The sequence below is a fragment of the Nasonia vitripennis genome, chromosome 4 (assembly GCF_009193385.2).
Source record: "Nasonia vitripennis strain AsymCx chromosome 4, Nvit_psr_1.1, whole genome shotgun sequence".
Lineage (NCBI taxonomy): Eukaryota > Metazoa > Arthropoda > Insecta > Hymenoptera > Pteromalidae > Nasonia > Nasonia vitripennis.
Genome location: NC_045760.1, coordinates 31,313,034 through 31,328,692, shown reverse-complemented (window position 1 = coordinate 31,328,692; position 15,659 = coordinate 31,313,034). Strand labels below are relative to the sequence as shown.

At 44.0% G+C, this 15,659-nt stretch overlaps 2 protein-coding genes across 3 annotated transcripts in view; one reads left to right on the top strand and one right to left on the bottom strand.

Moving 5' to 3' along the window:
- The window catches only part of LOC100286823 (separase), a 68,435-nt gene that overhangs the window by 661 nt on the left and 52,115 nt on the right, over positions 1 to 15,659 (bottom strand). Inside the window, exons 4-11 of the mRNA XM_016989852.3 lie at positions 2,043 to 2,457; positions 1,751 to 1,970; positions 1,365 to 1,672; positions 1,161 to 1,294; positions 870 to 1,086; positions 485 to 795; positions 228 to 395; positions 15 to 160 (exon numbers count right to left, since the gene is read on the bottom strand). Of these exons, the coding sequence (XP_016845341.1) occupies positions 15 to 160; positions 228 to 395; positions 485 to 795; positions 870 to 1,086; positions 1,161 to 1,294; positions 1,365 to 1,672; positions 1,751 to 1,970; positions 2,043 to 2,399 (1,861 nt within the window). The 5' untranslated portion in view covers positions 2,400 to 2,457. The remainder of the gene's footprint in view (positions 1 to 14; positions 161 to 227; positions 396 to 484; positions 796 to 869; positions 1,087 to 1,160; positions 1,295 to 1,364; positions 1,673 to 1,750; positions 1,971 to 2,042; positions 2,458 to 15,659) is intronic.
- The window catches only part of LOC100120249 (prohormone-4), a 37,054-nt gene continuing 33,449 nt past the window's right edge, over positions 12,055 to 15,659 (top strand). For both annotated transcript variants that reach the window (XM_008216441.3, XM_001603859.5), the window contains exon 1: positions 12,055 to 12,297. In XM_008216441.3, coding sequence (XP_008214663.1) covers positions 12,150 to 12,297 — 148 coding nt within the window. In that variant the 5' untranslated portion in view covers positions 12,055 to 12,149. The remainder of the gene's footprint in view (positions 12,298 to 15,659) is intronic.

Genomic DNA, 15,659 nt, shown 5'->3' with positions numbered 1-15,659 from the left:
TGTCATAAATTTACCGAGTTTTCCGTGATACCACAAAGATTCCTTGACACCATTCCAAGATCGTTTGTCTTCGGATGATGCCCATTTACTCATTAATTTCGCTGTCATGAGGTCAATGTCTCCATCGGTTACTTCCCACAACATTCCTAGTATACACGGACTAAAAGAATATGAAATATTATTAACCATCCAAATATATGGGTAAAGCTAGATAAGTATATACATACCTGCAAGCCATCAGATACTGATTCGATACTCCATATGCTGGCATTCTGCCACCAGCTGGTATAAGTTTTATACTACTGCAGCCAAATAAGAGCACAGAAGCCAAAACTCTCATTCTTTCAATTTCCTCGCCGTTCAAAAACTGTATACCACTTCCATGTCCACTGTAGCTGTATTTCAATGTATCAAACGTGAGTTAATCATAAATTACTTAGGCATACAAAATTTGAAAAATAAAATCCTTTGTTTTCAAACTTACAGAAGTACGTGATATAGTTTGAGGGCATTTTTGAAAAATTCCAATTCTGGCTTTGCACCATACAGTCCTTTCCAATTTGGTAGCCAATACTGGATAAACGATTTCATTCTGTTTTCCATTTTGACTAAGTCCGAGGATGGATTGACAATAAATGTTCCCAAATCTTCAGATTTTTTAATTATCTTGTAACCTGCTTGGATAGTACCTTGATGTTGCTTGAACAGAGCATATGCGATGTGCAAAGAAGGAAATCTTGTAACCGGTTGATGTTTCAGAAGTTTTATTGATTCAAATGACAACAGATCTAAACACTAAGTAAATACAAAATACGTAAAACTTAAATGAAAGATACGATTAAAAGAGAATAAAGAACTATTGCACTTACTTCATCCACAATTAAAATAAGTGTTTTTCTTTTGGCAGTTTTCAATGGTTCCATGACTTTAATTTTTGCTACAATAGACAATATCATATTTTTGGCAAGTTTTTCTTGCTTGGGTAAAAGTTTTTTAACTGCTCTTTCAATTTCGTACGGTTGAAGATGACAAGCTCCACAAGCAATTTTTTTGAGAAGCCAACGAGTTTTCACTGGAAATTCTTTACTACCAAAATGATGGAAAATAATTAGACATAAAGCACCACTTATGTGATAGAATTCAAAATCATTTCTACTTACATTGAAGAATCCGCTATCAGCTTATCGATCATGTCATGAATATCCTTCACTAAGTCTAAACATTCTAGATAATCAGCCAATAAAAGGACTCTCCATTCCCTTAACCAGGAAAACTCCAATTCTGTGATTGCAGCCTAAAGATGTCAAAAGTTATTAAAATTTCGAAAACATACTGATCTAAACAGTAGTCAAAAATATACTCACATTCATTTGCTCATTCTGCCTCCGGCGCATTTTCCAGTACAGGTCGTTATTGTTGTAAATATTTGATAAATCTGACTTGTTGGAATTTAGAAGTGATTCCACCTCTGTACGGATGTCATACTTTGAATCTGAACACGGTTTTGGAACTTCAACACAGACAGGATAACTGGCGTTTTTTCCGGTAGGAAGAGTCATGATGTAAAGGCCATGCGAGGGTTTCAAAGAATACGCTGTCTCTTCTGGCTGTACCCTGCGCCTTATGTGTTTCAAATTCTCGTGCTCAGCCGTTATCTGTACAACGTACCATTCTGAAAGAAAGGATACGAATTATATTCTGTTTTCTTTTTCAGCACTCAATAGGATCACTATAACCCACTAAAACAAACCTGTTGGCAGTTCTTTAAGCGTGGCCACAAGTGTTGCTGGATTAGTATTCCCAAGAACATGATCAGTATCGAGATCCTTTACATTCAAATTATTAACCATTGGTTCAGAGAGGACCCTATGCCGCAGACTCATTTTCATCGTTCTGTACATTATCTGTTGGCGTAGACAGGCTGCATGAGATGCTATGAGATAACAGCAAGCTTCCAAATCTTTTCCAAGCTGAAAATACAAGTATATCAAAACTGCTTCTGACAGGTTAATTACAACTTTTTGACATAAAAAAACACTCACAGCAAAGCAGGACATAGCCATCATCTTGTAGGTACTGGAGCTCTCCACAACGGCGACGTTGAGCAGCGACGAATTGATAAACTTATCCATCTCCGCATCGAACTTTTTGACAGTCATCTGCGTCTTTTTCTTACTCGTCTTCCTTTTTCTCAAGATCCTCCCCAGGACATCGTCCAGCATGGACGAGGACTTCTCCTTGGATTCTCCATTCGAGATTTGAGTTTTGTCGAGAGACACGGAAGAAACATAGGAGTCATAGTCGAGAACCTGAGGCTTCAGGTAGTCGGAGAATATCGCCGAGGAGATGACGGTGTTCTTGGCACAGGGCACCTCTCGGAGAACACCAGGCGACGACATCCTGGCACATCAGCTCGACCGCTTTGTTGACAGTCGATGGCCGTTAGCGGATTTCAAACTGCAGGAAAAGGCGGTTGTACAGAGGTTAGGTGGAGGGGGAACTCGAGGCGTGATAGTGACGACGCCTGGCGTCGGTAAGTAAAACAGCGACTGTTGCGCGGGAAATTTGAACAGACTAATTGAATCATGAGCGTGTAATAAGGTAAGTGTTTTAGGTTGTTCGTAATTTTAATTAATTTTTTCAATTATACAGCTGTTTTTTGTTTCCGTACGAAGATAAATAGTCTTTCGTCGCGAGCGCGTAATTTACAGAGATGGCCACTCGTGCTAAAACCACGTCGTATTCTACGAAATAGGCGTAAGCTACAAATTCGACGCCGGCACAGTCGACGCCGGCGGCCGAGCTTATACGCGCAATGATAAATTAACCGCACATAACGAGCCGGTGTAATGCGTACATATAACAGCCATAGCTTGATGCAGGCAAAGCATCGATCTAAATCAGGAGATTCTGATTTACGACTATCGCGTGGGCGGTGGTGGTGTCGTTGTCGCGGAAGAGTATAGGTATACCTATATATATGCATAGTTCAGCTTTATGATCTTTTCGCATTGCAGCTTTTATCGCGGCCGTAAAATCGGCCCTCGACGACCGAGAGGATGAAAACTCCGCTGCAGGTGTGTGTGTGTGTGTGTGGCACTACAGATGTCGGGAGTTATGTATCATAGGCTGTAAGACTGGGATATCAAGCGATTCGTTTTTTTTTATTTTAAAGGCGTTGGAAATTGATTTTTGTTTTATTCCGGCTTAAAGATAAATCGAACTGTCTAGACTTATTGCGTACATGAGTATGGATTTCTTAATTATTCGAGGAAAGAGAATCGATATGTGTAACTCTAATTGAGGACTAATTCGTTCTTCTCGTGATCTCTTCGACGATCGACTTCGTCCAGGAATAACAGCTGAAAATTCAAGTTGTAAACTCCTGTAACTAGAGAAAATCGAGTCCGACGAGTTCCAGTTTTCAGGATAATCCGTTCATTACAATTTTACAACTCCGAACGCTGAAAAGACTCTCTATTATACATTCGGATGAATTAATCGTTACAGGCCACATTTTCGCAAAAATTCAAGAAAAAAGAAGAAGCTCTCCTACCTCATTAAAACGCAAACTCGACTCGAGTATAATATACCATTCAAATTCAAATAATACAACTTCAGCTCGAAACAGTCGAAATTCAAATACACACCTTCGGGAAACTTTTCTTCCAACTTTTCATCGCTGCCCTTTAACAAGCACAATTTCCACGGAACAGCCGAGGCAATGTCAAAATGCAAGCACGCATCGATCGGTTCCGCGCGGTATTAGCGAATTGCGACGCTTCTGAATATTCATGCGAATATAGTGTGTCCCGGATATGCGCGTGTGTGTGCGCGCGCGCTTTTTACGAGAAGCTAAGCATAGAGGCTGTATACACAAAAAATCGGAAGGACGAATGGCGAGATTGCGTGAGCTGGATGAAAGTGATCTGTGTGTGGATATTGGTGTGGGGCGTCTTTTATGTATGTACGGGCTGCTAATTTTCCGAACTGAAATTATTGATTCGACGAATAATTCAATTGAAAACGATATTTTTATGTTTTCATCGAATGCTGCATCGGCTTCCAATAAATTGGCTCTCCTATTCAATTTCAATTAACTCCGGCTGAATTAAAACGCTTCATTTATTCGCAAAGAATAATGCAAAACTTTTTCAATAACTATTTACCGGAAAATTCGATAATTACGAAAAAAAGCTATCCAAGGTCTTAAAAGGTAGTTCACAAACGTTGTCTACCTCGAACGTAGCCGAATGAAAATTCAGATAATTAGGAAACATGCGCAGACCCACCATATGTCTGAGGGATTCAAGTAGCTTACCTTCCTTCTCCTGCTTACCCATGAAAATAAAAACGCTATAGTAGAAGAAACAGCATTGCGCTCTCGCGTTTCGTTCTCTATTCATCTCTTTTCTTCTCTATTCATAGCGAATAATACATGGTTCGTCGGAAAGAAGGCGAATCAGCGTAATTGAATTCAATGAATAATAAGCTCATAAATATAAGAAAAGCAGCTCGGTTTTAGCGTACGTACCTGTACACGCGAATGATGAACATCGCAGTAAGTGTCGACAAGGAAATGTCCTGAAAGAAATATCTGCAGCTAAGGAAGTTTTTTCTAGTCTCTTGAGGCTGACGCGTGTTCCCAGGAGGATCTGTTCTCGGAAGGCACAGACGGATCTGATCAATGGACAGTTTTATCGAGGTACGATTGACGGACTCGTGTAAAACGAGTTTCGTGTGCGTATCGGATCAAAATTGGACGAGCTGGTGCTATGCAATCGTGTTTAATGGCTTTTTATTAAAATGTAAAGCTATACTCGAGGAAAAACAGCTTCGCTTCGTTGGTCGAAAAATAATAAAAGTAAACACTCCAGAGTACTTCGCTCCAGTGCAACGTATAATTGCTCGAAGCGCAACGAAATAATATTTCAGCAACAGCACTTCAATCCCGCGATAAAAACTAAAAAAAAAGATAACTGTGTACACAAGTACACGAGAAGGGTCAATTAAAAGCCCTTAATGGAACTCGCTTCTCCTCTCGACGATACAGTCTCGAGGCACACCCTTGTGTGGTCAGTTTTTCATCCGCGGAACAGCTCAGGTCGAATAAAGTTTTATAATTACGATCGCGATTACACTTGCGGCGAGAAAAGTTTATTCGCCGAAGGAAAAAACGCCGCAGTGACGGGGTATAATTGCGGGGGGCCGATTATTTATGAATTCCACGCGAGCCGGCTCGCGGTGGGCTTTGAAAAATGCGAGAGCTGCATACACACGATCCAGAGAAGAGTCTTTTCTTATTTACGTCGACGGCAAAGTTTTCCAATTAACAGGGGCTGCCGTGCCGGAGTTTGGTGATCCTTGCGGGGTTGACTTTACCTTCTTATTAGCACTTGAAAACGCGGAATAATCTTCGAAATCGTCACCTAAACGAGCATCGTAAAGCTCCCAAAAACCGACTTAACTCGAGAGGCATTATCTCGTCGCGCACGGCGTGCGTCGTAAAAACTGTTGTCTCTCGCGCTGAGGGGGGCAAATGAAATCACGTCATAAGTTTCATAAACTCTAATAAACGCGAGGCTCATTCACGAGCGCACTCGTCCGTCTCCCTCTACTATATCGAGCTGCGAGGGGGCGTCGAGTGGCGGAGAGAGAAAAAGCGAAAACTGGAACAACAAGTAGGCGATGAACGACGCGAAGGAGATGAAGATGCTGGAGATAAGTGTTCTGATGTAGGAGAGCTTGCGGTTTTTGAGAATTTTGGTGCGAATCTCAACCCACCTCGCAGCGACCTACTAAACATACGTAACATCAGCTGACTTGATTCAAAAAACTTCCACATTAATAATCGTCTCGGCCTCGCCAAAACACTCGAGGCGTATCGCATCGCCTGCAGCCATTAGATCCACGACAGCTCGTTAAAATTTTCACCGCTGAATATACACAGAACCATCGCACGGGTAGGGCCGTCTGTAACGGGATATTTTAATTGGCAGCTAATGAATTTCGGCCGCCGACGAGTCGCTCCCGTCGGAAATGATGCAGCTCCATTAATTATGCGACGATTCGACGGGGGCAACTGTTGCTCTTCCTTATTCTCAAATAATTCACTCCGTACGTACCACCAAAACAAGGCTGTGTATTCAACAATCAATAGACCCGGCGAACCCAACATCCTCCTCGTATTATATACGTGTATACCCGTCAGTTCTGCAAGCAATTTCTCTAACTAAGATCCATTATTAACCGCCGCGGCGCGACTCCATTCCAAGACAACACAAGATAGCGCGACGCGCACAAAATTCGCCGGGAATTTATGTCGCCTGGAACTTGATTCAATTAACCGATTGCTCGTGCGGGATCCTATGCGATACGCGCATATAGACGACGGCCGCGTTACTTCCGCCGTTGGCCGCTGTCTCGCGTAATGAAACACTTAATTGGACCTCTGTACGGCTGGAGGAGCTATGGTTTGATCGACCATGTGCACCGGGATTGAAAATCGTTTCTGAAAATTTAAACAAAGGCTGCGTGATTATATACCGAGCGATTCACGTTTTCAGCCGTTTTAATGAAACTTCATATCGAAAAGCTTTTCAGGCTAATGCTGATGACGCTTTAATGTGGTTACTGGAAAATGTGAGGTCGCGTAGTGCGCGTTGTTTACGCGATGAAAAAAGTATAGCGTTTTTAGTACGACTGTATTATACAAAGGTAAACGTGAAGAGCCGCGATGAACTATTTCGTTTCGTTTTTACTATTCCGGAGTAAAACTTTTTTCTCGTTACAAGGGCGCCGTTCGTTTGAAAAATTTCAAATTCTGGACACATAACATGTGGGCATTGAAATGGAAATGCGGGTAAAATGATATTTTTCGGGCTGAAAATTTTACGCGAAATAAAAAGTCATCATCGGGAGCATCAGTTCAGGGCTACTTTAACTCGGCAAAGCAGAAGCCGAATTTTACGCTCTATACGTGCGGTTGAACTCCGACGATGCGCAGCCGAGGCGTTGCGGTGCGGATGACGCAACAGGCGGTGAAGCCTCTGCTCTTATCACCGCAGCCGCTACCGTATATACATATATATGATTAGTAGTCTAGGCATCAAGGGGCTTTCGTGGCTGCGAAGGTTCAGTCACTTCCTCAAGTTTATGCCGCGTGCATTTTGTTCCTAAGATGCTTGTCTCGAGTATAAGTATAATATTCGAGTTAAATTATGCGTAACTTTTGCAGAGTTTATCTTTGTTGTATACGGTGTGATAGGTGTCACCTCTCGAGAAAAATGTCTAATTTAGGACACCGAGACGGGCGCTGAAATTAAACTTTCCAAGACTATTCCGCGGCTATTTGCTCAAGGAATGTACGCTTTGCATACATTCCGTGAATTTAAGCGCTTAGAGACCTGCCTAAGTATACACTGCAGACGCTGGATACAACTATTGCCAGTGTAAATGCGTTATTATTGTTATTGCGCAGATTCGCGTATAAATTGGCATACGACAAAATTACAGACCTCAAAGAACAATGCCGAGTTCAACTGTCACATCTGAGAGATGAATTTGCGCAAATTCTCGAAACTGGAATTGCAATTTCGAATGTCGAGTATATACGCAGGGAAAGTCGAAATAAAATATACACGAACTAATTCGAGAAGTCGAGATTGTCTGGCTGAAAACAGCTATGACTAACAATAACTCGACGCGAGAGGAAACTTTGTCAAGCTCAATCTCGAATGCACTACTCTCGAACTGATCAATATTTAACCGTTCCATCCTCTTATTTCGCTTATCACGACGGCAATTTTTAACAGCCGTAAATTCCCCTCCTACATCGCAAAGAACTCAAAGAAAAGGTATATTCGCCCGCAAACATGCCCACAGGTGTCACGTGGCCTAGTTCGATTACATATTTTCGACGGAATGACAAAGTGCTAATTGAATTTGAGAGATTGCGACAATATTTGCCCCCGGATCGAGGATAGACCGAGAGCGAAAATTTCCAAACGTTATACGTGCGCGTCTTCTGCGCGGATGTTTGCTTTTGACTTTTTGTCCGCTGCTGCGGGTGACGTTCGAGGATTATTTTGCCGGCTTGGATTTTGGGGAGTAGAGATTTGGCGCGAATTTAAATTTCGGTTTTACCGCAATATATGGGAGAAGGTACAACTTCTAGGGATGTATAGTATCTTCGCGGATTGTTCAAGTAATTAAGGTAGTTCAGGAGTGAAAATTGAGGAAAAGTTCGAACACTGCTAATTGTTATCGAGTTAAACACTACACTGAAAAGTCGGTGTGTAAAAATAGAAAACCCTCGCATCAGTCATGAAACACACACGGAACATCGATCAAGTTCTAAACTGAAAAAAAGTAAAACAGAATAAAAACCCACAAGCCACAGAAGTATGCTTCAATCGATAGACGAAATAAATTTTTTAAAATCCCGCGCAAAATCGATTAAAGCCGACGTTCGAGTGCCGATAAAGCGACACGACAAGTGCTTCTAAACTTTGAAAGCGAAAAAAATGAGCTTCGTGCATTAAAAGCATAATTTCTATCTTCGCAATCACTTTGGCCTGTCTCCTTTACAGCCCGTATATTTCACGCTCGGGTTACAATGTATTAAGATCGAAAACTTAATTACAGTATATTGGTTGGCGCTTCGGGGAATTCCGGTCTCTGAGCGAACAATAAATTCGAATCAACTCAAATGGCACCAGAGAGCTTGATGACGACGACGTACGTGGCGACAACAGTGCTCCGTTATATTTGCATTAATTATGCGCATAGTCAAGCTGCTCTCGAGTCGAAGCTCGGAATATTTAATCTAAAAATAATAAGGTTATGTTTAACTTTGAAAATTCATGTTTATTCATCGCGTGATATGCCCCGCACGTATATCTAACGTGTCGATGATGAAGCAACTTTTACTGCGGCAACAACAACAACGGTCTATAAATAAATAACGATTATTGTGAAAATACGTCAGCTGTATGCGTAAAAACGAGAGAGAGAGAGAGATAGAGAGAGAGAGAGAGAGAGAAATTATTCCCAACGACAACAACAGCGTTGTCCCATATCGCGTCGATAAATCAACCCAATCACAAGTCAATCCTTTCATACATCCGCAGAAAAAAAAAGAAGAAAACATTCTTATCCCACCCTAATCAATTATTCCCGCGAACCGGGGCGTCCAGCCCTCGGGAGATCCGGCTCCCGTCATAAATCCAAATCAAAATCAAATCAAATCTCCCACCGAGCTTGCAAGCTCTAAACTGCACCCCCTCCCCCGCCTCATGATCTACAATTCGCAGCGTCCATTGTCTCGTCTTTCCGCGCAAACTCCGATTCATTTTCCGCTGGTGCAACGAGCGCTAGCAGGAGAGAGGGCCGACCTTTTTCCATTCACCCCTTTCGCCGCAGGTGCGCCGCCAGCGCGCTGGGAAGCTTGCAATCGATGGCGCGTGTGGGTGTCGCGCCAGGGCCGTAATTTCCCGGAGCTTCTTTCTCTCCTTCGTCGGCGTAAGTTTCTGTTTTGCGCTTTTATCGATTCGAGTGCTCCGCCGCCGCTGCCCGCCAAACTGCTTCTCAGCTCCACGGGGAGTCGAGAGGGAATTTTATTTTTCAATAATGCCGCGCTGCCTCCTAGGCTGTTTCGTACGGAGAGCTTTTTTTCGTTCTCCGCCTCTTCAAAGCTCGTGCAAGTTTTAGAAGGAGAATTCGTCATCGCCTGGAATTGGTAATTAACTTGCGAGCGAGCTTTTATTAATTGAATTATGCAGGCAAGCTCTCGGAGCTTTCAATTCCAAGGCGTGTACGAGTTTCCGCTCCGCATACCGCACGCTTGAAAAATTAAAGTGCAAGCTCGCCATGTAAGAGCCTAAAGAAGCACAGTTACACGTTCCCGGAAAGATAACTCACACAGCGACGGAGGTACGAGCTCTCGAGTGCCTGCGCCAAGCTGAAACGTCGGAGGGAGTTATTTTCTCTCTCAAGCTGCCAGCGCAAGGAGCTTTTGATATGTAAAGTCAGACGCAATAGGTTAAAACGCTGTGTTCGAGTGGTCCGCTTCTTTCTATGGAAAAATAAGTTCGAAATCAATTTACTCCCGCGGCGCTTCCGGAGTGTCTCTCGAGTCAACTCTGACGGGGACTTTGCTCACTTTAATTACACAGTCGCGAAAAAATCCGAGCTTTCAGCGTCGGCTTAATTGAGCGTTCGGAGTAAACGCGCGTGCAGCTATTAGTCAACAGGCCAGGAACACAATGACCTGGAAACGCGAGGCAGTAAGTTTTGGCAGTTCGCCAGGGACAAGAGACGCCCGCTCGCGCCAAAGCGAGAGATTGATCACCGACGATTGAAAGCTTTATTCGATTCCTCCAGAGACCGACGCTTTTTTATGAAAAATTTCTCCCGAGACGCTCACTCGTCCTCGAACTCGCATATCGTAACCCCTTTCTCGGGACAAGTTATATACGCGCTATCGCAATATTAACATAGTGTATGCAGCGCGAGACATTAGTCTAATAAGATTATCGCGTAAACAGACCTTAAGAGCTTGCGCCGCATGATATTCCATACGCTGGAATAATAAACGCGGGCCGTGATGCATGAGCTGTAAGATTAATAATTTATATAGCCCGCACACTGCGTTATGTTTTTGCCGCAGTAGCGCGAGTTTATTATTCTTTTATCGGCCGTTTTGCAGCTCTGGGGCTTCAACTCGTGTGAATAACAGACATTCTCGAGTTTCATTTTGCAAACGGAGAAAATTTTAATATTCGTCGACTGTTTGTAAATCATTAATGTAAACGACGAATTACTGCAAACAGATCGACGCTACGGAATAATAAGTTCGACAATAACAGTCATCCGCGGCGTATAACCCATGAAAGAATATTTAGCGCGGCCACGTTTGTTTATACAAAATAAAAACCCTTCGTGCGTCCACTCCAATTCGTTTGAAAAAACCAACGCGTCATACGTTTCACAAAAAAAATACTTGGCTCGCCGTCAAACGGCGTAATTTGCAAAAACAATAGCCCCTCCTAAACCAACAATACCGGCAGCTTTCAAAGCTCTACCCCGTGGAACGTCAGCGTTAACCCGACGGTTTACCTCGTCGGCGAAATTCTCCGAGGAGCATCGAGCGGCGAAAAGAGAGACATAGAGGAACGAAGGAGGAAAGCAATCGGCGGCCCTTTGGGTATAGCTTCGCTGCATCCCCTCGAGGAATCCGTCCGCTTCGATTAAACTCGTCGACGTTGCGATCGTCATTTGCGGAATATGAATGAGCTGCGATCGATGCGATTCTCTCTTTGGATTTAAGGAAGGCGAGTTCGAGGAGCGCACTTGTTGCGTTATATTTAGCCCACTATCCTCCGCAGGAAGGATCGGCACGCGTCTAGTTCATTTTTCTATCCCGCGGGATTTTTCTTTCCTCTAACGAGCTTTCAAAAAATTGAAACCGCTCGAGCTTGCGATCATATCTTAAAGAGGGTGAAAATCGCTGTAAAGACGGCACTCGATGTCTTTGTTCTCCCGGGCGGGTCAAGTGGCCGTGTCTTCCTTATCTCGCGGTAATAATCGAATTAAAAAAGAATCCCTCCGCGCGTGATCTTTAAAGCTCTCCTCCGCAGAGAACGATGTGAGGTAAAAGCAAACGTCGCGCAAGAAACACAGAGAAAGCTCGCCTCGGGGGTCAATAGCGGAATTCGAGCTATGGAAATCCCTCCGGTAAGCACAAAGGCCGCCGGCGCTAGTACCACTGTGCGGTCGTTCCGAAAACGGCTAAGCTCCTCGGTAATAAGCAGCGTATACAGCTCGAAGTCATCAAAGCCCGAAAGAAGCGACAATCGTCGCGTACCTCGAAAAAGCTGGCTGCAAAAGCTCGCGAGAGAGAAGAGCGAGTACTGCTGCACCAAGGCTCTCTGTCTCTCCCTCCAGAGCATCGATCGAGCAGTAGCTTTTCAACCCTCCTCCTCCGCCCCACCACCGTAGGATTCGAGAGAGGAGGGCAACCTGTGCGCGGGCCGCAGGTGGCGGCGCATGTTATACAGAGCGCTGCTGCTGCTCCTCGCAGTAGCAGCATCAAAGAGAGCGGCGAGGACTCCTCGTCGCGCTCCGTCAAAAGTGCGCGGCCAAACAGGATGGAGGAGCCGACGGGGGGCCGTTACGCCCGTTATCATCGTCATCGGCTGTTCTTCGCTCTCCTCGTCATCGCATTGACAACGACGAGGACTGCGCTTGGAATCGACCTGGCCAGGCTCTACGGACACACCGCCGTCAAACGCACCGGTGGGTTTTATTTTTTTTTTTGTTTTTGCACACTCCTATATCATTGTATAGTGTCGCGGACCCCGTGTGCGTGTGCGCGTGTCTCGAGAGCGTTGATTAGGGGTTGGCTCTGAATTATGCGCAGTACTTTCGGCTATACACCTACACTAGTGGAGTTTCGTCGAGAGACTGTATTAAAGTGCTTCGAAGCTATGCACCGTCGTAAAAATTAAAAATTAACGGCCGCGCGCGAATTTTATACGGCGGCGATAATGAGCGGAGCTTGCACACAATGCGAAACTTTCCGCATCCGCAGTGTCGCTTTCGAGCGGCACCATTGTCTCTCCGGCGGACGGATCATTGTACAGAGCAAACACTTTTACGCGTTCCTCCGCTTGAATCTATGAATATCGGGCCGTATCAAGCGCAGCTTTCCGATAACGATGCGTTTGAAGTTTTCCGAGGGAAATGCGTATACCCATAGCCTCAAGCTGTATCAGTGCAAAACTAGGAAAAAACATTTTTTAAAAAAGATCGACGCGTTGATTAACGCGGCGGGAGAACGCGATTATTCAAATCAGCGCGTGAAATCTAAGCTCGGCCCTTTGTCGGAGAATTTGTTCGACGGACGCGCGAGTATAATGTGATAACTCGCGGCTTGAGAGTAGCTTTTTTCCCTATCGATATAGGCTGTACAGGTGTATGGAGGGAAAAAATAGTGCGGGGCTGTGTGTATCGATTCTTTTTTTTTATATTCCGGATAAATGCCACTCTGCGGTGTAGTGTTATTCTTTGTCGCGACGATGTGGACGGATAGATTGAAAAAATAGGCGGCGACGTTTTTTAATTGGAGGTGACGAACAAAATTTTCATTACTAAACACGATTCCGCTGTTATTTCGATTTTAATTAACTGGATGGACAACTTCGCGATTTCATTAATTATAAGCTAATACGGATTTAATTTTCCCGCCGCGAAAATAACAGCCAGACCATCAGCTCGCTCGTCTATAACTATATAGGAACAAACCATTAAAAAACGCAGCTAAATTAATTTTCCTCGAATATACACGTAAGTTCAAGCGTCACTCGGCGTACGTAAAAAAAAGCTCTTGCACGAAAGTCCCTCGTACAGAGAAAAAGCGCCGCGGAGCTTCGTCCGTCGCACACACGAGCTTTCCTCTCGAGCTTGCGTTTTTTAATTAAAGTTCGATCGCGAGAGAAAGGCAGGATCGTGTGTGTGGGTGTACGTGTCGAGGTAATGGGTATAGCCTAACCCACTGACTGACTTAGTGAACTGTGTTCCGCGCACGATATGGTGGAGAGCTTTTCTTGAAATAATAACTCAAATCTCGTCTGGAAATATCCAATCTCGGAGAGAATCAATCGAGATGCTGATGCACACAATGTTGTTGACCGTCTGCAATCAAGACACGTCATTAATTCTCAAGTCCCGAGCAAAGCATCACCGGCGGGAAATGGATTTTCCTTCTAGTCGTGCGTGCGAACATATAGCCGACGGAAATTCATTAGGTATTCCACTGCGACCATATATATATACCCGTCCGGACTATAATATCGCGTATGTATGGGAAAAAGGACGATGGGCTATTGAATGATTCAGGTATAACTGATGCGCTCGATGTGCCGTGAAAAGTGTGTACGCTTGCGGTAAAGTATAAAAAGCGAAGTCGTTTGTCATGATCGTATACGTGTGTATACTATAAACTAGAGAATATCAGATGCAGCTCGTTGTCGTATACACAGGATATAACGGTATAATTGAGGTTATGTTACCCAGCTCTCCACCTAAGACGGTATAATAGAGGACAAAGTTCAATTAGACTAAAGTTTCATACCTACGCGGAAACAAGAAACCATTATACGGAAAGCTTCTCCCGATAACATCGAAAGCAAACTCACGGCATTTCCCGTTTCGATTGTGTGTGGCCAACCGAGAGGCGTATAACCCCTTAAATCCTCTTTCGCTGTTGGGAAACAGCGCGAAATACTAAAATGAATCTGAATTAATACAAGACGCGAATATTACACTCCGGATATCCCTAAGGCTCGATTTAACTCTCGAAAAAGGATAGCTTCACTTCGCAAAGCCTTATTAAGAGATACTGCTAATTGGTTTTGTGTCTGGCTCAGTCGCAACTACTCCATAATAAATGTATGTAAAGCTTCTTTCACCTCGTCTAACGATTCCCTGTATTTACACAGAAGCTTCGGTCACTCTATACTATAGATTTTCCATCGTCGGACGAAAAAAAAAACGGGGAAGAAAAATCGTTACACTCGGAGAGAGAAGCGCGCCAGGTCAACCGTCGAAAATTTGCATTATTCGCCTCGTTAGTCGCGGCTATCTTCCTTCGCATTCGTCTCTCGTTTACCTGCTCAGCTTCGGCAAAACGAAGAAATAAGCGACTCTTTTAAGTCCCTCTCGTTCACGAATGAAAAGATCGCGTGGCTTGTGTGAGTGTGTAGAGTCGTATAATGTGAGCCCTTTGACAGCAGTGAAGCGCAGCGGAGTACTTGTCGGAGGCTGAATCGCAATTAAAAGGGCCGTGTATGGCTGGAGTAAAAGATTTACCGCTGGATTACGGTAATTTTACGAGGCTCCGCGAGAATCGAGGATAAAGAACGATTTGCCGAGGTGTTTATGGCTGCTATTGATTAATGGAGCTGTGTGTGTGAGAGCCTGACTTATGATGATGCTGCCTTGGATTTACCAGGATCGCGGTGTGTGATCCTCTTCTTCCGGCCATCCGTGCGAGTAATTGACTACCGAAAAAAAGATAACGTAAAAGCGAACTTGAAAAAACAGCATAATAAATCAGATTGACAATACAAAAAAATTCATATCGCTTTTTCCGAGAAAAAAAGAATTGAATGCGATGCGAAGATACCGTCACGAATATTTATCAAGCCCTGGGGCTTCGGTTCCGAGGACAGGTCTGCCGCTACACGCCTCCGCACTGACGTCTTGTTTATCACTGGATCAAATATTCTTTATGTCAGCCGACCCCAGAACGCAATCCATTCACCCGGCACACTACTCTCGGTAATGAGCCACGACGAGAGTGCAGTAAACCTCGGATATCTTCTTTCAAACAACACCACTGCGAAATTTTATGACGAAGCTTTAGTTAACAACGGCATAGAGAGGCGTGAATGCCGATAGACGAATGGCCGCGAATATTCTCCAAAGTAGGTCATTAAATCCGAATAGCAAGTGCAGTTAATATTCAAACATTGACAAACGCCGCATTTATTTACCGCGAAAGCTGCGCGACCGACAAACAGCCCACTATATAGTCGAGCTTGTTTGAGTTATGCGCTTGACCGTAAGCAGTGTAGTACCGACTCTCGAGGTTAATG